The sequence below is a fragment of the Oncorhynchus mykiss genome, chromosome 7, assembly GCF_057628025.1.
Source record: "Oncorhynchus mykiss isolate SJ-2025 chromosome 7, ASM5762802v1, whole genome shotgun sequence".
In the NCBI taxonomy this organism is placed as follows: Eukaryota; Metazoa; Chordata; class Actinopteri; order Salmoniformes; family Salmonidae; genus Oncorhynchus; species Oncorhynchus mykiss.
The window spans coordinates 76,739,835-76,767,797 of record NC_143028.1 but is presented as its reverse complement, the minus strand read 5'-3'; the positions used below and the strand labels follow the sequence as shown (position 1 = coordinate 76,767,797).

Here is a 27,963-nt window from a genome sequence, read left to right as displayed (position 1 = left end):
GACTCAAGACATTTCAGCTTTTTATGTTTTATTAATTTGTAACAATTTTGAAAAACATGATTCCACTTTGACAATATGGGGTATTGTGTGTAGGCCAATGACAACCCCCCAAAACATCTCAATTCAATCAAATTTTACATTCAAGCTGTTACATGCTAAAATGTGGAAAAAGTCATGGGCTGAAGGCTGTGAATACTGTCCGAAGTCACTGTAGATATAATCCTGTAGTGATACTCTTTACCCTCTGTAATATATACTAAACAAAAATATAAACACAGCATGTAAAGTGTTGGTCCCATGTTTCATGAGCTGAAATAAAAGATGACAGAAATGTTCCACAATTTTTTTTTTATCTCAAATTTGTTTACATCCCCTGTTATTGAGCATTTCTCCATTGCCAAGATAATCCATCAACCTGACAGTTGTGGCATATCAAGAAGCTGATTAAACAGCTTGATCATTACCTTGTGCTTGGGACAATAAAAGGCCACTCGGAAATGTGCAGTTTTGTCACACAACACAATGCAACAGATGTCTCAAGTTTTGAGGGAGTGTGTAATTGGAATGCTAACTGCAAGAATGTCCACCAGAGCTGTTACCAGACAATTATAGATTTAAAAAAAATAACAAAATCAAGAAAAATATCATTACATTAGTGTAAAACATGTTTTAATTAATTGTATAAATTGTTAGTCATCACAATATGCACAAGGTCAGTTAGAGGGATAGTGTAGCTTACATTCAATGATGTATATAAACCCTGGATTGCGGATGCTATGCATTGGTCATTGAGAGGCTTTGAAGCCTTCGGGATGCCATATTGGCCTTCCCCAGTAGGAGCAGTCCTCCATAGGATTACATTTTTTCATTTTTAAATGTTTTATTTAACCTTTATTAAACTAGACAAGTCAGTTAAGAACAAATTCTTATTTACAATGACTGCCTACGCCGCTTGGAATCGAACCAGGGTCTGTAGTGACACCTCTAGCACTGAGATGTAGTGAGTGGAACTCCACAGTATTTCAATTGAATGTTTCAAGGATAAGGACATATTTTTTCATTTTAAGTTTAGCTCACAAAATATAATTTAAAAGTATGCATTAAGGTGTCTGCAATATAATAAATATGTCAAAATTGAATGTAGACATTATTAAATGCATTTTTATAGCTTCCAAAATCTATTTTTACAATGGAGGAGGAGTACCAAGATGGCTGTGCGGTGGCTTCATTACAATGGAGGAGGAGAGCCAAGATGGCTGTGCATTGGCTTCATTACAATGGAGGAGGAGTACCAAGATGGCTGTGCATTGGCTTCATTACAATGGAGGAGGAGTAACAAGATGGCTGTGCATTGGCTTCATTACAATGAAGGAGGAGAGCCAAGATGGCTGTGCATTGGCTTCATTACAATGGAGGAGGAGTAACAAGATGGCTGTGCATTGGCTTCATTACAGAGCCCCCTGTGGCTGCCAGCCTTCCAGGGTTTAGACACATCATTGGTTACGTTCAGATATTTCTTCAGAATAATGCAGCACATATTCATGTTCCCCTAATCAGTTGGTTCTCTGTGAATGGGTGGCTTTTATACCTTATTGACATACTTGCAGTTATTTAGCTCAACAATGTGTAGACTAACAGCATCTCATGACGAGAACGGTAAATGTGTCCAAATTCAGGAACCAATCTTTCCTTATAAAGATATCAGGCTTACCTCATAAAAGCCAAGCATTATGACACGTGCAATTACAATACATTCTATCCTAATGCATCACCAAACCATTATCTACCGTGATGTGTAAAATAACAAATATTAAAAAGTGTGCCTCACTGAAAATAGTTCCCAGTATGGATTTATAATATATACTGCTTTGACTCTTATCGTAAGTCTGTGTACAGTACACATACATAGAATAAATAGATTGCATTATTGCTTAAATAATGACAGCCCTGTATAATAAAACACGTGGTCTACCGTCATTTACTTGTGCAGTGTACAACAACCAACACTAGATGGTGCTAACTGTATGATAAACAACAAGTGACACAAAGTTGAACATGTCCATATTCACAGTGAGCACAAGATGTTGAAAATACATATTGTTTCTATGTTTAGTGAATCTACTGCACTAGGGGGTTTGATACCCAGCGGGTCCCATTACTGTTAAATGATGAGATCTGTGATGATTACCAGGAGTGAAGTCTAGTGTGAGCCGGACTTCCTTCGTGTGTTTCAGGTTCCCCCCCCTACTTATTCATCATGATTTTCAACCACAAATGCAAATATATTTTTTTGCTCATAAAGCTGTTTTTCTCATTCCTCTAAGAAAAAAAAGCAGGTATCTTCACTTCATCTAAAACCATAGAAAAGTTATGAGTTATTCCACAGATTCCACAGATTTTATGTCAAAAGTGTATTAGAGTACAATCTTAGGGGAAAAAAATTGATATACAGAACCTAAAATGGTTCTTTGGCTATCCATATAGGAAAACCCTTTGTAGAACCCTTTTTGGAACTAGATAGAACCCTTTTGGGTTCCAGGGTAGAACCCTTTTGGGTTCCATGGTTCCATGTTCTACAAAGGGTTCTCCTATGGGGATAGCCGAATAACCATTTTAGGTTTTAGATAAGAGTGTACAGTATGAATGAATTACCTGTACGGTTCTATTTCTGAGTTTGGATAAACAAGTGAAAACCAAACACACACAAAAAATCTAAATCTAAATGCTTTACATTGACAGATTTGTGTTAATAAAAATTATTGTTTTGTGTTTGAAAAAACTAAGTCAAGGTAGATACAGTCCATAACGCAGGTGAGTGACCCTACAATATATTTTCAATGTATATGCTGTACATTGCATTACATACTCTACATACAGCATATTTCAACGCTGTCATGACAATATGGTAAGTGCAAATATGTTAACATGTATTGCTGAGGGGGTCTGAAGACATAGAATGGGACACTGAGGAAGATGGAAGGGACCAACCACATCACACTGTCCACAGCTCTGTCTAACACACTGACTGTACAACCACCACTGTGGTTGTAGTTCTGGGACAACTGTGGTTGTAGTTCTGGGACAACTGTGGTTGTAGTTCTTGGACAACTGTGGTTGTAGTTCTGGGACAACTGTGGTTGTAGTTCTTGGAGACCTGTGGTTGTAGTTCTGGGACAACTGTGGTTGTAGTTCTGGGACAACTGTGGTTGTAGTTCTGGGACAACTGTGGTTGTAGTTCTGGGACAACTGTGGTTGTAGTTCTGGGACAACTGTGGTTGTAGTTCTGAGACAACTGTGGTTGTAGTTCTTGGACAACTGTGGTTGTAGTTCTTGGAGACCTGTGGTTGTAGTTCTGGGACAACTGTGGTTGTAGTTCTGGGACAACTGTGGTTGTAGTTCTTGGAGACCTGTGGTTGTAGTTCTGGGACAACTGTGGTTGTAGTTCTGGGACAACTGTGGTTGTAGTTCTTGGAGACCTGTGGTTGTAGTTCTTGGACAACTGTGGTTGTAGTTCTGGGACAACTGTGGTTGTAGTTCTTGGAGACCTGTGGTTGTAGTTCTTGGACAACTGTGGTTGTAGTTCTGGGACAACTGTGGTTGTAGTTCTTGGAGACCTGTGGTTGTAGTTCTGGGACAACTGTGGTTGTAGTTCTGGGACAACTGTGGTTGTAGTTCTTGGAGACCTGTGGTTGTAGTTCTTGGAAACCTGTGGTTGTAGTTCTTGGAGAACTGTGGTTGTAGTTCTTGGACAGTGTTTTTCCTCTCGACATGTGAGACGGAGAACGGTCCGGCCTGCTTTTTATTTAGTAAACAAACCTACCAGTCCAGAGAGCAATAATACACTTTAACGGGTCGGTCCGGGTACAAAAAGAACCATCACGATCCTGTCTACACAGAATACAGAATACAGGAGGAATATACATCCAGAACATCTATATCAAAATTATACTTCTATGGACAAAAAGGTTAACTGACTGATAATAATATTAAGCATATCTGTTCAAAGCAAAGGGTCTGCTCATGTGCAGCACCACCACTGAGGTCTTGCTGCACACATTCCCTTCATCTCCAGAGCTACATCTACAATAGCCCTCGATCCCCTTTAAAGTGCACTACCTTAGGCTTATGGACCCTGGTCCAAAGCAGTGCACTCTATAGGAACTAGGGTGACATTTCAGACGCAAACCAAAAGTCTCTTGTCCCTCCCCGTCCGTAGGTCATTGTATGGTGATGTCCTCAGTGGAGTCGTGCCGTCTCACTCTGGCCTTGCGGTTGTCCACCTGGGTCTGTTTCCACTTGAGCTGACGCAGCTTCTGCTGCCTCTTCTTCTCCCGGTGCCACATCTGCTCACAGTACTCGTCCATGCTCATACTAGCTGCGCCCATCATGTGCAGGTCCTTATAATTCCTGAAGAGCTGGGCGTGGCTCTGGGCGTGGCTCCCAGGACCTCCATGACCCCACCTCAGTCCTGCTCCCCCAGCACCAGGATCAGCTGCCTTGGCCTGGGATGCTGTCATGCTCTGCTGGGGTATGACCTGGAGGTTGTAGCGGGCCAGGACCTGGGAGAAGGAGTGCTCCAGCGTGGTACAGCTGTAGAGGCCAGCGTCCCCTGGCTCCAGCCGCTGCACCAGGAGACCCCGCTTCATGTGGACCATACGATCCTCGCTCTGGAGCATCTGAACGAGGACAGCAGGGCAAGACAAGAAAAGGTTGATTATTAGATGAATATTAGTCAATATTAGCTTCCAGCCAATTGGCAACAGATTTTCATGCGGATATTCTAAACTCTGCAGATAGAAAACATCTACATTTTCCCACCAGTGGTATATTGGTGGTTCTTGCAAACAAAAGTCAGTGTGTTTACGACGTAAAGGACATCACAAAAATGTTATTTTCCGCTCAAGTTTTCATGTAACAAATAAACATCTAAAAAGGTTTCCAAGGTTAAATGTGTTTCCATCTCATTTTCCACTCTTACCGATAATTTAGTCACAAAAATCTGTTGCGTTAAATAGTAAATGTGCCTACATTGGTCTTGTCACGTGTGCTCTAGCCAACAACTCGCAGATAGAGCACGGGTAGGCTCTGCGGGTAGGCTGTGCGGGTAAGCTCTGCGGGTAGGCTGTGCGGGTAAGCTCTGTGGGTAGGCTGTGCGGGTAAGCTCTGCGGGTAGGCTGTGCGGGTAAGCTCTGCGGGTAGGCTGTGCGGGTAAGCTCTGCGGGTAGGCTGTGCGGGTAAGCTCTGTGGGTAGGCTGTGCGGGTAAGCTCTGCGGGTAGGCTGTGCGGGTAGGTTCTGTGGGTAGGCTGTGCGGGTAAGCTCTGCGGGTAGGCTGTGCGGGTAAGCTCTGCGGGTAGGCTGTGCGGGTAAGCTCTGTGGGTAGGCTGTGCGGGTAAGCTCTGCGGGTAGGCTGTGCGGGTAGGCTCTGTGGGTAGGCTGTGCGGGTAGGCTCTGCAGTTAGGCTCTGCGGGTAAGCTGTGCGGGAAACATTTAACCTTATTTCACCTGTAGCCTAATAAACAGCATGGTTTCCTGACGAGTCGTGTAGAGGGAGGACCACACAACATGTCATGGCTTGACTCCAAGTTTACTACCACCACCATTTCTCTCATTATTTTACCGACAGAAAAATATTCCACCATGTCAAACGCACAAATGATCTGTTGGCACCTTCCTAACACCTTCCTAACACCTTCCTAACACCTTTCTAACACCTCTCTAATATTGAGTTCCATCCCCCTTTTTGTCCTCAGAACAGCCTCAGTTCGTTGAGGGGCACTCTACAAGGTGTCGAAAACATTCCACAGGGATGCTGGCCCATATTGACTCCGGTGCTGTTCTTGACTCACTCAAACCACAGTTGTGTCAAGTTGGCTGGATGTCCTTTGGGTGGTGGACCATTCTTGATACACACGGGAAACTGTTGAGTCTGAAAAACCCAGCAGCGTTGCAGTTCTTGACACAAACCAGTGCGCCTGCTCAAAGGCACTTAAATATGTCGTCTTGCCCAGTCACCGTCTGAATGGCACACATACACAATGAATGTCTCAAATGTCTCAAGGCTTAAAAATCCTTCTTCAACCTGTCTCCTCTCCTTCATCTACACTGATTGAAGTGTATTTAACAAGAGACATCAATAAGGGATCATAGCTTTCACCTAGTCAATTTATGTCATGGAAAGAGCAGGTGTTCCTAATGTTTTGTACACTCAGTGTATAAACTTGCACTGAAACGACCTGTTTCCATCACAGCTGACTTTACTCGCATAAAAACTGTGGATGTGATCGTGGTTAATGATTCGGTTAAAAATGAGTGATCAATACATGTGTGTTGTATTGTTCTAATGTTCGGTACAGATGATGAGTTGATAAAGATGATCAGTTTGTGTGTTAGGTCCCAGGCCTTAGTTAGCATAAAGTGAACAAAGAGCTAACATGGGGAGATGTCCGTCTCTCACCTCTCTGCTGGTGTGAACCTGTGGTGGCTGTACTGTCCACTTGACTGTAGCTAGCTGGGACCTGGGTACACACTCTAGGAAGGTTGAGTTACTCTCCACTCCGTATACCATCTTCACCTCCACCGACTCAGAACCTGCAAAAGAACAGGACGATGAGAGTTTTGTAGTACAGATGTAGGATCTTAATTTGAGCCAGTTTGCTACAGAATTAGTGAATTATTATGTGTATTATAATACATTTATAATTTTGTAGGGTTTGATAAAAAATGTTGTAATGGAAAATCAAGCTTGACATTTCAAAGTAGAAATGACAAACTTCGAGAAGCCTTATTAAATCTAAAATACACTACAATATTTAGTTATCCTGCCATAAGGTGATCAAATGAAGATCCTCTAGCTGTAGTCACATTCGTAATAGTCTCAGTACGTGATTTGAGTTCCAAGATGACATTGTAAAGTGGCTCTGGATAGTGTCTACTAAATGACTGAAATGATGTGTAGATTTGTCTTGACACAACGGGATGTGTAGATACAACGGGATGTGTAGATACAACGGGATGTGTAGATTTGTCTTGACACTAACGGATGTGTAGATTTGTCTTGATACAACGGGATGCGTAGATACAACTGGATGTGTAGATTTGTCTTGATACAACGGGATGTGTAGATACTACGGGATGTGTAGATACAACGGGATGTGTAGATTTGTCTTGATACAACGGGATGCGTAGATACAACTGGATGTGTAGATTTGTCTTGATACAACGGGATGCGTAGATACAACTGGATGTGTAGATACTACGGGATGTGTAGATTTGTCTTGATACAACGGGATGTGTAGATACAACGGGATGTGTAGATTTGTCTTGATACAACGGGATGTGTAGATACTACGGGATGTGTAGATACAACGGGATGTGTAGATACTACGGGATGTGTAGATACAACGGGATGTGTAGATACTACGGGATGTGTAGATACAACGGGATGTGTAGATTTGTCTTGATACAACGGGATGTGTAGATACAACGGGATGTGTAGATACAACGGGATGTGTAGATACAACGGGATGTGTAGATTTGTCTTGATACAACGGGATGTGTAGATACTACGGGATGTGTAGATACAACGGGATGTGTAGATTTGTCTTGACACTAACGGATGTGTAGATTTGTCTTGATACAACGGGATGCGTAGATACAACTGGATGTGTAGATTTGTCTTGATACAACGGGATGTGTAGATACTACGGGATGTGTAGATACAACGGGATGTGTAGATACTACGGGATGTGTAGATTTGTCTTGACACTAACGGATGTGTAGATTTGTCTTGATACAACGGGATGCGTAGATACAACTGGATGTGTAGATTTGTCTTGATACAACGGGATGTGTAGATACAACGGGATGTGTAGATTTGTCTTGATACAACGGGATGTGTAGATACTACGGGATGTGTAGATACAACGGGATGTGTAGATTTGTCTTGATACAACGGGATGTGTAGATTTGTCTTGATACTACGGGATGTGTAGATACAACGGGATGTGTAGATTTGTCTTGACACAACGGGATGTGTAGATTTTTCTTGACACAACGGGATGTGTAGATACTACGGGATGTGTAGATTTGTCTTGATACAACGGGATGTTTAGATTTGTCTTGACACAACGGGATGTGTAGATACAACGGGATGTGTAGATTTGTCTTGACACTACGGGATGTGTAGATACAACGGGATGTGTAGATTTGTCTTGACACTACGGGATGTGTAGATACAACGGGATGTGTAGATTTGTCTTGACACAACGGGATGTGTAGATTTGTCTTGACACAACGGGATGTGTAGATTTTTCTTGACACAACGGGATGTGTAGATACTACGGGATGTGTAGATTTGTCTTGATACAACGGGATGTGTAGATTTGTCTTGACACTACGGGATGTGTAGATACAACGGGATGTGTAGATTTGTCTTGACACTACGGGATGTGTTGATACAACGGGATGTGTAGATTTGTCTTGATACAACGGGATGCGTAAGATATCAAATCATTTTCTAATTTGGGAAGGGGAGGGGGCAACTGCAACTGCCTCTACGAATATACAGTATCATGAGCTAAGATGAAGCGCTAAGTGAACTAAATTCATTTTTTTTTTTTTACATTTAACTAGGCTAGTCAGTTAGGAAGAAATTCTTATTTTACAATGACGGCCTATGAACAGTGCCTTGTTCAGGGGCAGAACGACAGATTTGTACCTTGTCAGCTCTGGGATTCAAGCCAGCAACCTTTCGGTTACTGGCCCAACGCTCTGACCACTAGGCTACCTTCCACCCCTAGTCACATCAGACATGGTCATAGGAGCCTAGTGAAACTGAGATGAGTCACATCAGACATGGTCATAGGAGCCTAGTGAACTGAGATGAGTTACATCAGACATGGTCATAGGAGCCTAGTGAAACTGAGATGAGTCACATCAGACATTGTCATAGGAGCCTAGTGAACTGAGATGAGTTACATCAGACATGGTCATAGGAGCCTAGTGAACTGAGATGAGTTACATCAGACATGGTCATAGGAGCCTAGTGAACTGAGATGAGTTACATCAGACATGGTCATGGGAGCCTAGTGAACTGAGATGAGTCACATCAGACATGGTCATAGGAGCCTAGTGAACTGAGATGAGTCACATCAGACATTGTCATAGGAGCCTAGTGAACTGAGATGAGTCACATCAGACATGGTCATAGGAGCCTAGTGAACTGAGATGAGTCACATCAGCCATGGTCATAGGAGCCTAATGAACTGAGATGAGTCACATCAGACATGGTCATAGGAGCCTAGTGAACTGAGATGAGTTACATCAGACATGGTCATAGGAGCCTAGTGAACTGAGATGAGTTACATCAGGCATGGTCATAGGAGCCTAGTGAACTGAGATGAGTCACATCAGACATGGTCATAGGAGCCTAGTGAACTGAGATGAGTTACATCAGACATGGTCATAGGAGCCTAGTGAACTGAGATGAGTTACATCAGGCATGGTCATAGGAGCCTAGTGAACTGAGATGAGTCACATCAGACATGGTCATAGGAGCCTAGTGAACTGAGGCTGGCTGCAACCAGAGACATACAGTACATATAAACATTTAGTGTTCATTTCTGTAACTTGTCCTATATCGCAACACTGGCTCATTGTAGCCCCGTACACACACACACACACACACACACCGTCTTCTGCGTCGTAACACTGGCTCATCGGATCCCCGTGTTTCACGTCCTGGCGCCGAGCTCGCCTGAGGAGATAAGATAGCAGACAGTCTGGGTGTCATAATCATGTCATAACTCTGACAGCTTTAGACTGTGGCAGTAAGTTTGTTTGTTAATTTGTTTGGAACCCCCTTAGCTGTTGATTTAGCAACAGCAACTCTTCCCGGGCTTCACAAACAAAAAAATACAACACAACATGATACAATACAACACAATACAACATGATACAATACAACACAACACGATACAACACAATACAACATGATACAATACAACATAATACAACACAATACAACATGATACACTACAACATGATACAACACAACATTATACAATACAACATGATACAACACAGCATGATACAATACAACATGATACAACACAATACAACATGATACAACACAACATTATACAATACAACATGATACAACACAATACAACATGATACAACACAATACAACATGATACAACACAATACAACATGAGACAACACAGCATGATACAATACAACATGATACAACACAATACAACATGATACAACACAACATTATACAATACAACATGATACAACACAATACAACATGATTCAACACAGCATGATACAATACAACATGATACGACACAATACAATACAACATGATACAACACAATACAACATGATTCAACACAACATGATACAAAACAACATGATACGACACAATACAACACAACATGATACAATACAACATGATACAATACAACATGATACAACACAATACAATACAACATGATACAATACAACATGATACAATACAACATGATACGACACAATACAATACAACATGATACAACACAATACAACATGATTCAACACAACATGATACAAAACAACATGATACGACACAATACAACACAACATGATACAATACAACATGATACAATACAACATGATACAACACAATACAACACAACATGATACAATACAACATGATACAATACAACATGATACAATACAATACAACACAACATGATACAATAAAACATGATACAATACAACATGATACAACACAATACAATACAACATGATACAATAAAACATGATACAATACAACATGATACAACACAATACAATACAACATGATACAACACAATACAATACAACATGATACAATACAATACAACATGATACAATACAACATGATACAATACAACATGATACAATACAATACAACATGATACAATACAACATGATACAATACAACATGATACAATACAATACAATACAACACAACATGATACAATAAAACATGATACAATACAACATGATACAACACAATACAATACAACATGATACAACACAATACAATACAACATGATACAATACAATACAACATGATACAATACAACATGATACAACACAATACAACACAACATGATACAATAAAACATGATACAATACAACATGATACAACACAATACAATACAACATGATACAATACAATACAACATGATACAATACAACATGATACAACACAATACAACACAACATGATACAATACAACATGATACAATACAACATGATACAACACAATACAATACAACATGATACAATACAACACAACATGATACAATACAACATGATACAACACAATACAACATGATACAATACAATACAACATGATACAATACAATACAACATGATACAAAACAACATGATACAATACAATACAACACGATACAATACAATAAAACATGATACAATACAATACAACATGATACAATACAATAAAACATGATACAACACAATATAACACAACATGATACAATACAACATGATACAACACAATAAAACATGATACAATACAATACAACACGATACAATACAACATGATACAATACAACATGATACAACACAATACAATACAACATGATACAAAACAATACAATACAACACGATACAATACAACATGATACAATACAACATGATACAACACAATACAATACGATACAATACAACATGATACAACACAATACAATACAACACAATACAATACAACATGATACAATACAACATGATACAACACAATACAACATGATACAATACAATATGATCCAACACAATACAATACAACACAACATGATACAATACAACATAATACAACACAATACAACACAATACAATACAACATGATACAATACAACATGATACAACACAATACAGTACAACACAACATGATACAACACAACATGATACAATACAACATGATACAACACAATACAACATGATACAACACAATACAACACAATACACCATGATACAATACAACATGATACAATACAACATGATACAACACAATACAACATGATACAATACAATATGATCCAACACAATACAATACAACACAACATGATACAATACAACATAATACAACACAATACAACATGATACAATACAACACAATACAACATGATACAACACAACACAATACAACACAATACAACATGACACAATACAACACAATAAAACATGATACAACACAATATAACACAACGGTACTTTATTATACATATGTTACAACATAAATGTGTATTTTATTGTCAAACACAGTAATAAGATAATAGCAAGACTCTTAAATGTTAGATGTTATTATTATGTTAAATTGTATGTTTGATGTTATTGGTTTTCTACTATAATAGTAAAAAGACTGGATGTGGAGATCAATATTGCTGTGTTGGCCTTTTAAACTAAGTAGAGTAGTTACCTCTTGTTGCTGGGGAAGTATCGGTTGCATGTGTTCCCATCCCAGGCACAGTAAGGGTCTCTGGCCAGACAGCAGTCAGCACAGTCTCTACCGTACAGCTGACACCTCTGCAGTGGTAACTGGACCACTCCCTCATCACTGCTTACATACACCTGTTGCTGTAGACACACAAACAGGGGAGAGGATTTAACTCAATTGAATGTACTTTTAATTCATGTAATTGATTCCTATTGAATTATATTGAATTGTCATAGTGCTGCTAAAAGTGCCACAGTAATGATCCTCCTCTCCACCCTCTCAGGGCTGGGCGTCTCAGGCTCTGCCTCCTCATCACCCTCTCGGGGCTGGGCGTCCTAATCCAGGCACTTGTCATCTCCCGTCTGAACTACTGCAACTCTCTGTTTGTCATCAAATCCCTGCAACTTATCCAGAATGCTGACCTGGTGTTCAACCTTCCCAAGTTCTCCCACTCCGCTCCTCCGTACACTCCACTGACTTCCAGTCGAAGTTCACATCCACTACAAGACTATGGTGTTTACCTACGGAGCAGCAAGAGGAACTGCCCCTCCCCACCTTCAGGCTATGCTCAAACACTACACTCCAACCCGAGCACTCCATTCTGCCATCTCTGGTCTCTTGACCCTCCCCGCCCCCTACAGGAGGGCAGCTCCCGCTCAGCCCAGTCCAAGCTCTTCTCTGTCCTGTCACCCCCAATGGTGGAAACGGCTAGGACAGCAGAGTCCCTGTCCATCTTTCCCGAAAACATCTGAAACCCTACTTCTGCAAAGAGTATCTACCCCCAAGCCATTAGACTGCTGAGTATTTAATCAAATGGCCCAGACTGGTTCATTTGACCCCCCCCCCCCCCTTTGTTTTACAGTGCTGCTTCTCTTTTGTTATTATCTATAGTCACTTTACCCCTACCTACTGTACATGTACAAATGACCTTAACTAACCAGTAACCCCCTGCCGTATATAGCCTCATTATTGGGGCGGCAGGGTAGCCTAGTGGTTAGAGTGTTGGACTAGTAACCGAAAGGTTACAAGTTCAAATCCCTTAACCCACTGTTCCTAGACCAGTAGACCCACTGTTCCTAGACCAGTTAACCCACTGTTCCTAGACCAGTTAACCCAATCCTAGGCCGTCATTGAATATATGAATTTGTTCTTAACTGACTTGCCTTGATAAATAAATAATTGTTATTTTATTGTGTTACTTTTAATTATTATATTTTTTTACTTTAGTTTATTTAGTAAATATATTCTAACTATATTTCTTGAACTGCGTTGTTGGTGAAGGGTTTGTAAGTAAGCATTCATCGGCGCATGTGTCAAAAAAATGAAATGTGATTTGATGTATTTAAAACACATAGAATCTGGATTTGATGTGATTTTTCAAGTCTCTTCCCAACGTACTCTGAGAGGAGTCTACTGCTGGAGAAACTATGTGTAAACAGCGCTAAAGTTCCTATACGCAAATCAATCATCTATTTGTTTGTAATCATTACTGGAATGGTATGTTACTGCTACATTTACTATTAACTGAGGATGACCACCCACACACTCACACACACACGTACACACACTCACACACACTCACACGCGGACACACACGTGTACACACACGTGTACACACACACACACACACACACACACACACACACACACACACACACAAACGCACGTGCACACACACACACACACACACTCGCACACAGCAGACTTACTCTTTTGGTAGACAGCTCCATGTTAAGGATGGGGGCCTGAGTCTGCAGGATCAGAACACAATGGTTTAACACACAGGTCGACATCACACAAGACAATATTTTGTGTGTGTGTGTGTGCACGTGTGTGTGCGTATATGTGTCCGCGCGTGTGTGTGCGTGTGTGTGTGCGTGTGTGTGTGTTCTGCTCTAGAGAATCCACATACCAAGGCTCACCATTACCAACATCATGTCAGAGGTTCTTTTAAACATGGTGTCATTGGGAGTCAGTGACCCCTGACAGTCCAAGTGAGCTGCATCCTATTCAGATAGCCTTTAGAAGGATGGGGACGATAACCTTGCTATCATATGTCTCCTCACATACACACATTCTCTTAGCTAGCTAGCTAACTCTCTGCCAGGCGCAGGCCACACACACACACATTCTCTTAGCTAGCTAGCTAACTCACACACACACCGAGACACACGCACACACACGCTGACACACACACATGGACCTCAGTTCTTCCCTCAGGAAGACTCATTGCCACTCTCAAACTCTGTGTATTAACCCCAACCCAGTCTAATGAGCTATGTGGTTAACATCCTACCCAAGGCCTGACACTGCCAGGTCATATCGAAGTCAACCCTCCCCCCTAAAACCTCCCATGTTAAACCCAATGATGTCATGTATAAGTATGTTTGTGGTTCAACCCTATCCAAAGAGGATACAGTCAGGTTTTTGTCTTAGTCGGAGCACGAATTCACAAAGATCAGGTCCCCGTGTCCATAGGATCGTATTCATTATGAAAGGCAAAAAAATGATTCCTAGATCAACGTCTCCTACTCTGAGACTCTGACTGTGAATACTGGCCCTGACATTCATCCTCTTGTTTGTTAAGAGAGGATTATGTAGCTTAACTCCAATAAATACACACGGCCATCTTGTCCTGTGTTGTTGTTGTTCCACACTTCGCTCCCTGTTCTCTTCTTCCCTAATAGGAGATAGTCTGTCTATTTATTTGGGAGACCCTGGGAAAAATGGGTCTGTATCTGTTTTTCCTCTTAGGGGGTTAGTTGGTTATTCTGGTCAAGTATGTGATTGCCCCAATGGAAACAACAGTCAGTGCTGATCTCAGAACAGATGACACGGCAGGCAGGTCATCTCCTTTCCCCGAGGCCTTATCTCCATGCCCCCAGGCCTTAATTCCTAGCTCCTAGGCTTTATCTCCTAGTCCCTACCCCTAGGCCTTATCTCCTAGTCCCTACCCCTAGGCCTTATCTCCTAGTCCCTACCTCTAGGCCTTATCCTCTATCCCTTATCTCCTAGTCCATAGGCCTTACCTCCTAGTCCCTACCCCTAGGCCTTGTCTCCTAGTTCCTACCCCTAGGCCTTGTCTCTTAGTCCCTAGGCCTTATCTCCTAGTCCCTACCCCTAATCTCCTAGCCCCTAGGCCTTATCTCCTAGTCCCTACCCCTAGGCCTTATCTCCTAGTCTTTACTCCTAGGAACTCCTGTAGATCTGAGAGAATTTGATTGGCATACTATGGTGGAATTTCCTATTAGTCTGCCAATCAAATTGCTAGCAGTCTATAATTCCAACATAGTCTATCGGAGGACAAGGTGGAGCTACTATTACCTATTCATTTCTGTCAGATCTACATGTACTTCCTGTGAGGTACAGTAAATGTTTCTGGACTGGGCCTATTTCAGATGTACTTCCTGTGAGGTACAGTAATGTTTCTGGACTGGGCCTATTTCAGATGTACTTCCTGTGAGGTACAGTAAATGTTTGTGGACTGGGCCTATTTCAGATGTACTTTCTATTCCTCCTGAAGTTGAAACTTTAGCAGTTTAATCGTCTGAGTTGGTAAAAGGGTTGGGGGTCAATTCCATTTCAATTCAAGTCAATTCATAAAATAAACCACATTCAAAATCTACATATTCTTTATTGAAAAGGATTGAAGAAGATTGGAATTGTAATTTCAGTGTCCTTCCTGAATTGAGAGGTATTGAAATGGAATTAATTGACCCCAACCCTGGTTGGTAGTAGATCACATCAGATAATATGTTATGGTTAATTAAACCCTAGCAGGCATCTCACCTGAAAGACAATCAGCTCCTCCAGAATGATCTCCTCAGTCTCCCAGTTGTCTTTGGGGACAGACACCACTTTCAGCACCTTGCCATCATCTGAAGAGGAGGGAGAAAAGCAGGAAGTAACTGAGCGACAGGTGTGTATATGATTTTCCTACGCAGGTAACAACAACCAATTACACTTGATGTCTTATGCAGCAAGTTACCTTCAAATGAAAACGGTGGGTTAAAAGTCCCTATGGCATAGCAACCACCCTGTCATAGCAACCACCCTGTCATAGCAACCACCCTGCCTGACAAACCACCCTGCCTGACCAACCTGCCTGCCTGAACAACCACCCGGCCTGACTAACCACCCTGCCTGACGAACCACCCTGCCTAACCAACCTGCCTGCCTGAACAACCACCCGGCCTGACTAACCACCCAGCCTGACTAACCACCCAGCCTGACGAATCACTCCTCCTGACTGTGTGCTTCATGCATTGATGCTGTGGTGTGATCGTTACTTAGTAGCATTGTCTAGTGTGTGTGTATGTGTGTACATGTTTGCTAAGTTAAGTTGAGTGTGTCGGCCCAAACTAAACTCATTAACAGGGATAACACGGTAGTGTGTGATTTCTGACTTTAAAATATTTAACCTCAATGGGTGACCAGAGGTCATAGCAACGTTCCCACTAAGAGGAGAGCCTTCAGACAGAGAGAGCTCAGCTATCTACCTCAGCTTGATGAATGACTCCGTGTCTAGGCGCTAATGCTACTAAATCACGGGAATCCATTCATCTCACCAGACATTCGCTTGCCTTGATTAGCCACACTCTTAATACGGACACGATTCACTATGCCTTAATGATGAGAATCTCAATGGAAAACACTCAAAACTGAAGCCTGTTGATCTGATGATTGCTGACCAACAGCAGAGTCTTGACTCTGAGATCCACCAGGGTTCAGGCAGAGAGGATTGAATGTCAGAGTGCAGGGCTATGGAACAGTGATCACACTAAGGTGAGCTGGGCCGTTGGAGCCCAACATGGCCTGGTTCATCAGTCTCAGACGTAGATTAGTTGTTGAGCCACAGGAAAGTTCCCACGGTAACCCTTTCCCCAGGATAATGACTCCCCGCCCTGGGACCATCCTGACATTATCGTGAAGAACCAGTCCTCTGTGTGTGTGTGTGTGTGTGTGTGTGTGTCTTGAACTTTACCCTATTCTAAGTGAATCATTTTAAGACAGACACCCCTCTGCAAACACACTCTACACACACACTCTGCACACACACACTCTACACACACACACACTCTACACACATGTTAACTGTATATGTTATGTATGTATATATATATATATATATATACACAGTACCAGTCAAACGTTTAGACACACCTACTCATTCAAGGGTTTTTCTATATTTTTACTATTTTCTAAATTGTAGAATAATAGCGAAGACATCAAAACTATGAAATAACACACATGGAATCATGTAGTAACCAAAAAAGGGTTAAACAAATCCAAACACATTTTATATTTCCAATACTTCCAATAGCCAAACTTTGCCTCGATGACAGCATTGCACACTCTAGGTATTCTCTCAACCAGCTTCATCTGGAATGCTTTTCCTACAGTCTTGAAGGAGTTCCCACATATGCTGAGCACTTGTTGGCTGCTTTTCCTTCACTCTGTGGTCCGACTCAACCCATAACCATCTCAATTGGTTTGAGGTTGGGTGATGGTGGAGGCCAGGTCATCTGATGCAGCACTCTTCTTCTGGGTCAAATAGCCCTGACACAGTCTGGAGGTGTGTTTTGGGGTCATTGTCCTGTTGAAAAACAAATGATCATCCCACTTTGCCCAAACCAGATGGATGGCGTTTCACTGCAGAATGCTGTGGTAGCCATGCTGGTTAAGTATGCCCTGAATTCTAAATAAATCACAGACAGTGTCACCAACAAAGTACCCCCACACCATAACACCTCTTCCTCCATGTTTTACTGTGGCACAGAGATTGGAACCAAAAATCTCAAACTTGAACTCCAGACCAATGGACAAATTTCCACTGGTCTAATGTCCATTACTCATGTTTCTTTGTCCAAGCAAGTCTCTTCTTCTTATTGGTGTCCTTTAGTAGTGGTTTCTTTGCAGCAATTCAACCATGAAGGTCTGATTCACGCAGTCTCCTCTGAACAGATGATGTTGAGATGTGTCTGTTAGTTAAACTCTGTGAAGCATTTATTTGGGCAGCAATCTCGGAGGCTGGTAACTCTAATGAACTTATCCTCCGCAGCAGAGGTAATTCTGGGTCTTCCTTTCCTGTGGCGGTCCTCATGAGAGCCAGTTTCATTATAACGCTTGATGGTTTTTGCGACTGTTGAAGGAACTTTCAAAGTTCTTGAAATTTTCCATATTGACTGACCTTCATGTCTTAAAGTAATGATGGACTGTCATTTCTTTTTGCTGATTTGAGCTGTTCTTGCCATAATATGGACTTGGTCTTTTACCAAATAGGACTATCTTCTGTTTACCAACCTACCTTGTCACAACACAACTGATTGGCTCAAACACATTAAGAAGGAAAGAAATTGTCCAAATTAACTTTTAAGAAAGCACACCTTCTTAAATTAAATGCATTCCAGGTGACTACCTCATGAGGCTGGTTGAGAGAATGCCAAGAATGTGCAAAGCTTTCATCAAGGCAAAGGGTGGCTATTTGAATAATCTCAAATTTAAAATATATTTATTTGTTACTTATTTATTTGTTATTTGTTGCTTTTTTTTGTTACTACGTGATTCCATGTGTCATTTCATAGTTTTGATGTCTTCGCTGTTATTCTACAATATAGAAAAAAGTAAAAAATAATGAAAAACCCTTAAATGAGTAGGTGTGTCCAAACTTTTGACTGCTACTGTATGTGTATTATTTTACTGCTCTAGGGATGTAATTATTGTTTCGATAAGCTTATTTATAATTATGTATTGATTTCACTCTTTATGCGATGAGCAAATGCAGAGAACACCAGAAGAAGAATGATCACTGAATTACCACAGTGAATTATTGTAATGTTTGCTTTTGTATCAAATAATCCCATACGGGATCAAATCAAATTGCATTTGTCACATGTGTTGAATAAAACCGGTGTAGTAGACCTTACAGTGAATGTCTTACTTACAAGACTCTAACCAACAATGCAGATCAAGAAAAAGAGTTAAGAAAAATTAGATGGGTTGCATTCTGACGATTTGTCCCGAAAATTCATCTCTACTGTTGGTATCAGTCCCCCTCTCTACTGTTGGTATCAGTCCCCCTCTCTACTGTTGGTATCAGTCCCCCTTTCTCTACTGTTGGTATCAGTCCCCTCTCTCCTGTTGGTATCAGACCCCTCTACTGTTGGTATCAGACCCCTCTACTGTTGGTATCAGTCCCCCTCTCTACTGTTGGTATCAGTCCCCCTCTCTACTGTTGGTATCAGTCCCCCTCTCTCCTGTTGGTATCAGTCCTCCTCTCTACTGTTGGTATCAGTCCCCCTCTCTCCTGTTGGTATCAGTCCCCCTCTCTACTGTTGGTATCAGTCCCCCTCTCTACTGTTGGTATCAGTCCCCCTCTCTACTGTTGGTATCAGTCCCCCTCTCTACTGTTGGTATCAGACCCCTCTCTACTGTTGGTATCAGACCCCTCTCTACTGTTGGTATCAGACCCCTCTCTACTGTTGGTATCAGACCCCTCTCTACTGTTGGTATCAGACCCCTCTCTACTGTTGGTATCAGACCCCTCTCTACTGTTGGTATCAGACCCCTCTCTACTGTTGGTATCAGACCTCTCTCTACTGTTAGTATCAGACCCCTCTCTACTGTTGGTATCAGACCCCTCTCTACTGTTGGTATCAGACCCCTCTCTACTGTTGGTATCAGACCCCTCTCTACTGTTGGTAGAGAGGGACACGGGTGTACCCTTCGTAGGGTGTTGGGAACACTGTTCATTCCTACACTACACCCCAGTCACACTGTCTCCCTGTACCCTTCGTAGGGTGTTGGGAACACTGTTCACTACTACACTACACCCCAGCCCCACTTTCTCCCTGTACCCTTCGTAGGGTGTTGGGAACACTGTTCATTCCTACACTACACCCCAGCCACACTGTCTCCCTGTACCCTTCGTAGGGTGTAGCACATTCACACACTCTCTTACCTGTGCCCAGGTGTAGGACGTCATACTGCCCATCCTCAGCATCCACCCTGTCCACTACTACCCTTCGTAGGGTGTAGGGCACATTGACGCGGGTGAAGACAGGCCGGCGGGTGATTGGAAGGATGGGTTCCCACATCAGCTGGTGACCCCTCATGAAGCTCACTACGTCATCAGGGAAGTCACGAGTAGACTTGTGGAGGGGGTCATACGTTTCGCTGGGACACTGGGGAAGGAAAATGACAAAGGAGTATTCAAGGAGTATTAAGGAGTATTCAAGGAGTATTCAAGGAGTATTCAAGGATGAATGCCCAACTGCTAGCCTGCTATCAGCGGCCCACCAGCTGTCTAGAGCATATCGGACTGTTAGCTGAATAGATCCATCGGCCAATTTCTTGGGCCACTATACCTATTTTGCCAATTGGACTGGGCACCTTTACTACACAGAACCCTACAAAATCCATCACGGCTGGTCTGCCGAAGGAACCGCACGAGGAGGCTCTGCACGAGGAGGCTCTGCACGAGGAGGCTCTGCACGAGGAGGCTCTACACGAGGAGGCTCTGCACGAGGAGGCTCTGCACGAGGAGGCTACAACAGACTTCTTCCGTCGCGAGGTACCTCTAAGCCCTTCTGCTAACTTGCTAGCCCCGGCCCACTAGCTGAATGAATCGCCATGTCTCTAGCCAGCTAATCTACTTACTGGACCTCTATGATCACTCGGCTACGCATGCCTCTCCCTAATGTCAATATGCCTTGTCCATTGCTGTTCTGGTTAGTGATTATTGTCTTATCTCACTGTAGATCCTCTAGCCCTGCTCAATATGCATTAGCTAACCCTTCAGTTCCACCTCCCACACATCACCTGGTTTAAATTATGTTTCTAGAGACAATATCTCTCTCGTCATCACTCTATGCCTAGGTTTACCTCCACTGTATTCACGTCCTACCATACCTTTGTCTGTACATTATGCTTTGAATCTATTCCATCACGCCCAGAAACCTGCTCCTTTTACTCTCTTTTCCGAACATACTAGACGACCAGTTGTTATAGCCTTTAGCCATACCCTTATCCTACTCCTCCTCTGTTGCTCTGGTGACATAGAGGTTAATCCAGGCCCAGTAGTGCCTAGCTCCACTCCCATTCCACAATCGCTCTCATTTGTTGACTTCTGTAACCGTCAAAGCCTTGGTTTCATGCGTGTTAACATTAGAAGCCTCCTCCCCAAGTTTGTTTTATTCACTGCCTTAGCACACTATGCCAACCCAGATGTCCTAGCCATGTCTGAATCCTGGCTTAGGAAGATCACCAAAAACCCTGAAATTTCCATCCCTAACTATAACATTTTCCGACAAGATAGAGTTGCCAAAGGGAGGGGAATTAGCAATTTACTGCAGAGTCCACTGCCAAGTCTCTGCTAGGTATAGCCCCGCCTTATCTCAGTTCACTGGTCACCATAGCAGCACCCACCCGCAGCACGCGCTCCAGCAGATATATTTCACTGGTCACCCCCTAATCCAATTCCTCCTTTGGCTGACTTTTTTCCAGTTCTCTGCTGCCAATGGAACAAACTGCAAAAATCGCTGAAGCTGGAAAGTCTCCCTCACTAACTTCAAGCACCAGCTGTCAGAGCAGCTCACAGATCATTGCACCTGTAGATAGCCCATCTAACTACTCCATCCCCATACAGTATATATTTATTTATTTTGCTCCTTTGGACCCCAGTATCTCTACTTGCACATTCATCTTCTGCACATCCTACCATTCCAGTGTTTAATTGTAATTACTTCGCCACCATGGCCTATTTATTGCCTTTCCTCTCTTATCCTACCTCATTGGCACATGCTGTATATAGATTATTGATTGTATGTTTGTTTATTCCATGTGTAACTCTGTGTTGTTGTGTCAAACTACTTTGCTTTATCTTGGTCCAGGTCGCAGTTGCGAATGAGAACTTGTTCTCAACAAGCCTACCTGGTTAAATAAAGGTGAAATAAAAGAAAATAAAGATTATTCAAGGAGATGTCAAGGATTATTCAAGGAGATGTCAAGGAGAATTCAAGGAGAATTCAAGGATTATTCAAGGAGAATTCAAGGAGAATTCAAGGATTATTCAAGGAGAATTCAAGGAGAATTCAAGGATTATTCAAGGAGAATTCAAGGAGAATTCAAGGAGAATTCAAGGATTATTCAAGGATTATTCAAGGAGAATTCAAGGATTACTCAAGGAGAATTCAAGGAGTATTCAAGGAGAATTCAAAGATTATTCAAGGAGAATTCAAGGAGTATTAAAGGATTATTCAAGGAGAATTCAAGGAGTATTACTTGAGGTCACAGTGACCACAGATCACAGAGTTATAGTTTTTATTGTTGTTCTAGTTGGATGACTGGTTATGTTTCATGTTTTATTATTCAAATCAACAGCACTTTGATCGCAAAAGAGACGGCAAACAGTAACACTCAAGCAAAGCACAGCTACTTATATAACCTAAGGAAGGTCATTTAATCTTCAATTGTCAGAGTGGATGTCATTTCCTCCTACCATCCTGGCAAAACAAAATCACTGATATGACAAGCATGAGCATCATGTGGTGTTTAAACTGGCAACAGACTCTCATTTAAACTCCTATTATTTCCTTTGCAATGTGGCTGCCATTACTCTCTCTATGCGTGCTGTTCAGTGACTCAGGGGTTAAAATTACACTGGATGATGATGTGAAGCTGTTTCACTTGAATTTTAATCACGTAACCACAACACTGACGTCCCTGACCCTAGTAATCAACCACTTTCAAGGAACTGTGTGTGTGTGTGTGTGTGTGTGTGTGTGTGTGTGTGTGTGTGTGTGTGTGTGTGTGTGCACGTGTGCGCGTGTGTGCGGGGTAATCAAGCACATCCAAGGAGCCGCTCCACTGCCTGTGGTGTTCCCTAACAGGGGGACTAGAATAACAGTGAGATCAAGCCACTTCCGACAGAGCACTAAAACACATTAAACATTCCCCTGAAGCCTCTGGCTGACAAGTTACCACTTCCCAGGGGAATGCATAGCCGAGGTGTTAAATCAACCAGCCAGCGGTCAGATTCCAACAGTTTTATCAGCTTGTTATAAATCAACCAGCCAGTGGTTAGCGTCCAACAACTTTATCAACTTGTTTAAATCAACACACGTGTTGCCTGTCTGTCCGCCTGCTTGTCTGCCTGTCTGCCACCAGATCGGGATTCAAATACTTTTTGAAACCTTTCAAATATTTTGAGAGTTTCCTTAAGCTCGCCTAGAGTGCCAGGGGGGCGGGGTTTACACTTTTGGGACTTTTCGATTGGTTCCGTTGTAAAAGGCTCAATCAAGCACATCTAATGTTTTTTTTATTTTTATGATTTGTCAATCTGTGTGCCTGCCTGTCTCTCTTTCTGCTTGCTTCCCTGTCTGTCTGTTTGTCCATCCGTCTGTCTGTCACTTCCATCCCTGCTGAGAAACTCACAGTGCCAGGTCGTGGATATGGGATCCTCCCCTTGTACTCCACCCAGCGGTAGTCGGGCCCTTCCTTGTGGGCGAACGGACCGTTGAAGGCTGCCCTGATAGAGGCCATGGAGTAGACACACACTGCTGACCCTCTGAAGACAGAACTAGGGGAGAGAAGAGACAGAGGGGGGTTACAATGCTGAGAAGAGGAGAGGAGAGGAGATGGAGAAAAAAAACACAGAGTAAGAAAGAGACAGAGAGAGAGGGGGGAGAGGAGGGGAGATAGGAAAGGAAAGAGACAGAGAGAGAGGGGGGAGAGGAGGGGAGATAGGAAAGGAAAGAGACAGAGAGAGAGAGGGGGGAGAGGAGGGGAGGAAGGAAAGGAAAGAGAGAGAGAGGGGGGGAAGAGGAGGGGAGGGAGGAAAGGAAAGAGACAGAGAGAGAGAGGGGGGAGAGGGGAGATAGGAAAGGAAAGAGAGAGAGAGAGAGAGAGAGAGAGGGAGAGATAGGAAAGGAAAGAGACAGAGAGAGAGGGGGAGAGGAGGGGAGGGAGGAAAGGAAAGAGACAGAGAGAGAGAGGGGGGAGAGGGGGAGATAGAAAAAGGAAAGAAAGAGAGGGAGGGGAGAGGAAGGTGGAAAGGGTAAGAGAGTGTTAACATGTATCCGGGTGGGTTACAATAACACACCCAGCCGGGCCTCTCCACCCCTGACCCCTCAATAACCCCTGGGGTCACTGCAGCGCTGAGACGGGAGCGTGCACGTGTCAGGGGTATGGAAGAGTGCACGTGTCAGGCTGGTTGTTTTGTTAAGGAACTAGAGAACATCCTTTTAAAATTTTTTGGTCTGTTGTCTTTTAGGGAGATTCTCACTGAGAATCGTGCATTTCCCTTTGTTCACAGATAAAAGGACTGCAATACAGTGAAAGTGTACTTGCTCTAGTTCTTAAAAGGGGAACTGACAGCGTTTAAAGCAACATTAAATATTTTTTCAATCTGTTCATATACACACCCAGGAAGAATAAGAATATTTTTTACGTTTTCTGACAAGCGAGCAGTTAGATTTGGTCATTTTGTAAATGAATGTACTGTCTGGGAATTACGTACAGTAAGGCATTTGTTAAATTTCTATAGCAACATCGTTTGTCATTTTCCTAATTAATAAACACCGCAGTAAATGAAACCTAGTAAAAAACATCTGTCTTTTCCAGGGCCGGCGTGGGCCGGCAGACCGTTGAGCCATAGCCAATCAGAACTACAGCCTATATGCAACACGGGCCTGCCATCGTTCAATTTCAACCGGACCGCGTGTTTACAGGAAGTAAACAACAGCACGACTTTAGATCACTAGAACTCATTTACCAAAATGCACAAAAATACACCTGAATGGATTTCTGAAAATATGTAAAACACCACAGGAATCCTCTTACATTTGGGAACTTTTACAATCCTACTGATCAAACAACCATGAAAAGTTAGGCTCTCTCTCCCTTAGTTGCCTAAGCGCATCAACAACAACAAGATCAACAACTAATGTTAGCCAGAGCGAGATGAGCTCAAATCTAACGAGGGAACAGTAGATAAACCCTCTCAAACTTTTTCCAGTAGCCTGCTCGTCCTTCTGCAACTTGCCTGCCAAAGCGTGCTTGTCCCAACCCATGTTTTGATAACTGAATGGGAACGTGCCTGCCTGCCTACCTGCCTGCCAAATACATTTCTGTCACACCCTGATCTGTTTCACCTGTCCTTGTGATTGTCTCCACCCCCTCCAGGTGTCGCTTGTTTTCCCCAGTGTATGTATCCCTGTGTTTCCTGTCTCGCTGTACCAGTGTATTTATCCCTGTGTTTCCTGTCTCTCTGTACCAGTGTATTTATCCCTGTGTTTCCTGTCTCTCTGTGCCAGTGTATTTATCCCTGTGTTTCCTGTCTCTCTGTGCCAGTGTATTTATCCCTGTGTTTCCTGTCTCTCTGTGCCAGTGTATTTATCCCTGTGTTTCCTGTCTCTCTGTAACAGTGTAACAGTGTATCCCTGTGTTTCCTGTCTCTCTGTGCCAGTTCTTCTTGTATGTTCAAGTCAACCAGCGTGTTTTCCTGTACTCATGATTCTATTCTCTTTTTGCTAGTCCTCCCGGGTTTGACCCTTGCCTGTTTTCTGGACTTTGTACCCGCCTGACTGACCATTCTGCCTGCCTTGACCTCGAGCCTGTCTGCCACTCTGTACCCGCCTGCCTGCCTTGACCTCGAGCCTGTCTGCCACTCTGTACCTCCTGGACTCTGAACTGGTTTAGACCTTCTGCCTGTCCACCACCCTTCTCTTGCCTTACCCTAATGGATTGTTAATAAACATATTGGACTAACCATCTGCATCTTGGCCTCGCCTTATAATTTCATTGACAACTAATAGATATGCTAGCTGTGGATAACGTTTCACATTTCTTGCTAGCTAACCAAGTGACACCTGCAACTCTAGCTGTGTAGCCCCTGATAAACGATATGAGGGGAAATATTCAGTCACTCCCCCACTTATCCAATGACATGACATCCCAGGGGTGTCAAACACAATCAGCACACGGGCTGTATTGGAAAACAACAATGAATTTGCATGGCCTATTAGTTTTTACAACAACCACAAAAAACATGCAACTGCGACCAAAACTGGCCAAATATGGTTCTTTATAATGTCAATAATAATAATAATATAAATAGTACATAGTATTTTAACATATTAAAACAAAAGAAGAGAAACAGTATTTGTCCAGCCTTTGCTGCTATGCTTGCAGATATAATGCGATCCTAATCAAAAGGTATTTAATAATTCCAAATAACAAAAACGTTAGCTATAGGTTGTTGTAACATTTCAACTTAAAGCATGTTCTGCCTTTTTTGTTGTTGCACGGCATGGATCACTGGTGTGGTTGAATACTGTATTACTGTATGGATCACTGGTGTGGTTGAAGACAGTATTACTGTATGGATCACTGGTGTGGTTGACTACAGTATTACTGTATGGGTCACTGGTGTGGTTGACTACAGTTTTACTGTATGGGTCACTGGTGTGGTTGACTACAGTATTACTGTATGGGTCACTGGTGTGGTTGAAGACAGTATTACTGTATGGATCACTGGTGTGGTTGACTACAGTTTTACTGTATGGGTCACTGGTGTGGTTGAAGACAGTATTACTGTATGGATCACTGGTGTGGTTGACTACAGTATTACTGTATGGGTCACTGGTGTGGTTGACTACAGTATTACTGTATGGATCACTGGTGTGGTTGACTACAGTATTACTGTATGGATCACTGGTGTGGTTGACTACAGTATTACTGTATGGGTCACTGGTGTGGTTGACTACAGTATTACTGTATGGGTCACTGGTGTGGTTGACTACAGTATTACTGTATGGGTCACTGGTGTGGTTGACTACAGTTTTACTGTATGGGTCACTGGTGTGGTTGACTACAGTATTACTGTATGGGTCACTGGTGTGGCTGAATACTGTATTACTGTATGGGTCACTGGTGTGGTTGACTACAGTTTTACTGTATGGGTCACTGGTGGGTTGACTACAGTATTACTGTATGGGTCACTGGTGTGGTTGACTACAGTATTACTGTATGGGTCACTGGTGTGGTTGACTACAGTATTACTGTATGGGTCACTGGTGTGGTTGACTACAGTTTTACTGTATGGGTCACTGGTGTGGCTGAATACTGTATTACTGTATGGGTCACTGGTGTGGTTGAATACTGTATTACTGTATGGTCACTGGTGTGGTTGACTACAGTATTACTGTATGGTCACTGGTGTGGTTGACTACAGTTTTACTGTATGGGTCACTGGTGTGGCTGAATACTGTATTACTGTATGGGTCACTGGTGTGGCTGAATACAGTATTACTGTATGGGTCACTGGTGTGGCTGAATACTGTATTACTGTATGGTCACTGGTGTGGCTGAATACTGTATTACTGTATGGGTCACTGGTGTGGTTGAATACAGTATTACTGTATGGTCACTGGTGTGGCTGAATACTGTATTACTGTATGGTCACTGGTGTGGCTGA

At 42.5% G+C, this 27,963-nt stretch overlaps 1 protein-coding gene across 1 annotated transcript in view; it reads right to left on the bottom strand.

The window, feature by feature from the left end:
• Positions 1 to 11: 11 nt before the first annotated feature.
• Positions 12 to 27,963, bottom strand: part of LOC110529049 (semaphorin-3D) — a 147,607-nt gene continuing 119,655 nt past the window's right edge. Inside the window, exons 11-18 of the mRNA XM_036984222.2 lie at positions 23,922 to 24,066; positions 20,449 to 20,671; positions 16,278 to 16,366; positions 14,198 to 14,239; positions 12,471 to 12,628; positions 9,691 to 9,755; positions 6,456 to 6,589; positions 12 to 4,676 (exon numbers count right to left, since the gene is read on the bottom strand). Coding sequence (XP_036840117.2) covers positions 4,218 to 4,676; positions 6,456 to 6,589; positions 9,691 to 9,755; positions 12,471 to 12,628; positions 14,198 to 14,239; positions 16,278 to 16,366; positions 20,449 to 20,671; positions 23,922 to 24,066 — 1,315 coding nt within the window. The 3' untranslated portion in view covers positions 12 to 4,217. The remainder of the gene's footprint in view (positions 4,677 to 6,455; positions 6,590 to 9,690; positions 9,756 to 12,470; positions 12,629 to 14,197; positions 14,240 to 16,277; positions 16,367 to 20,448; positions 20,672 to 23,921; positions 24,067 to 27,963) is intronic.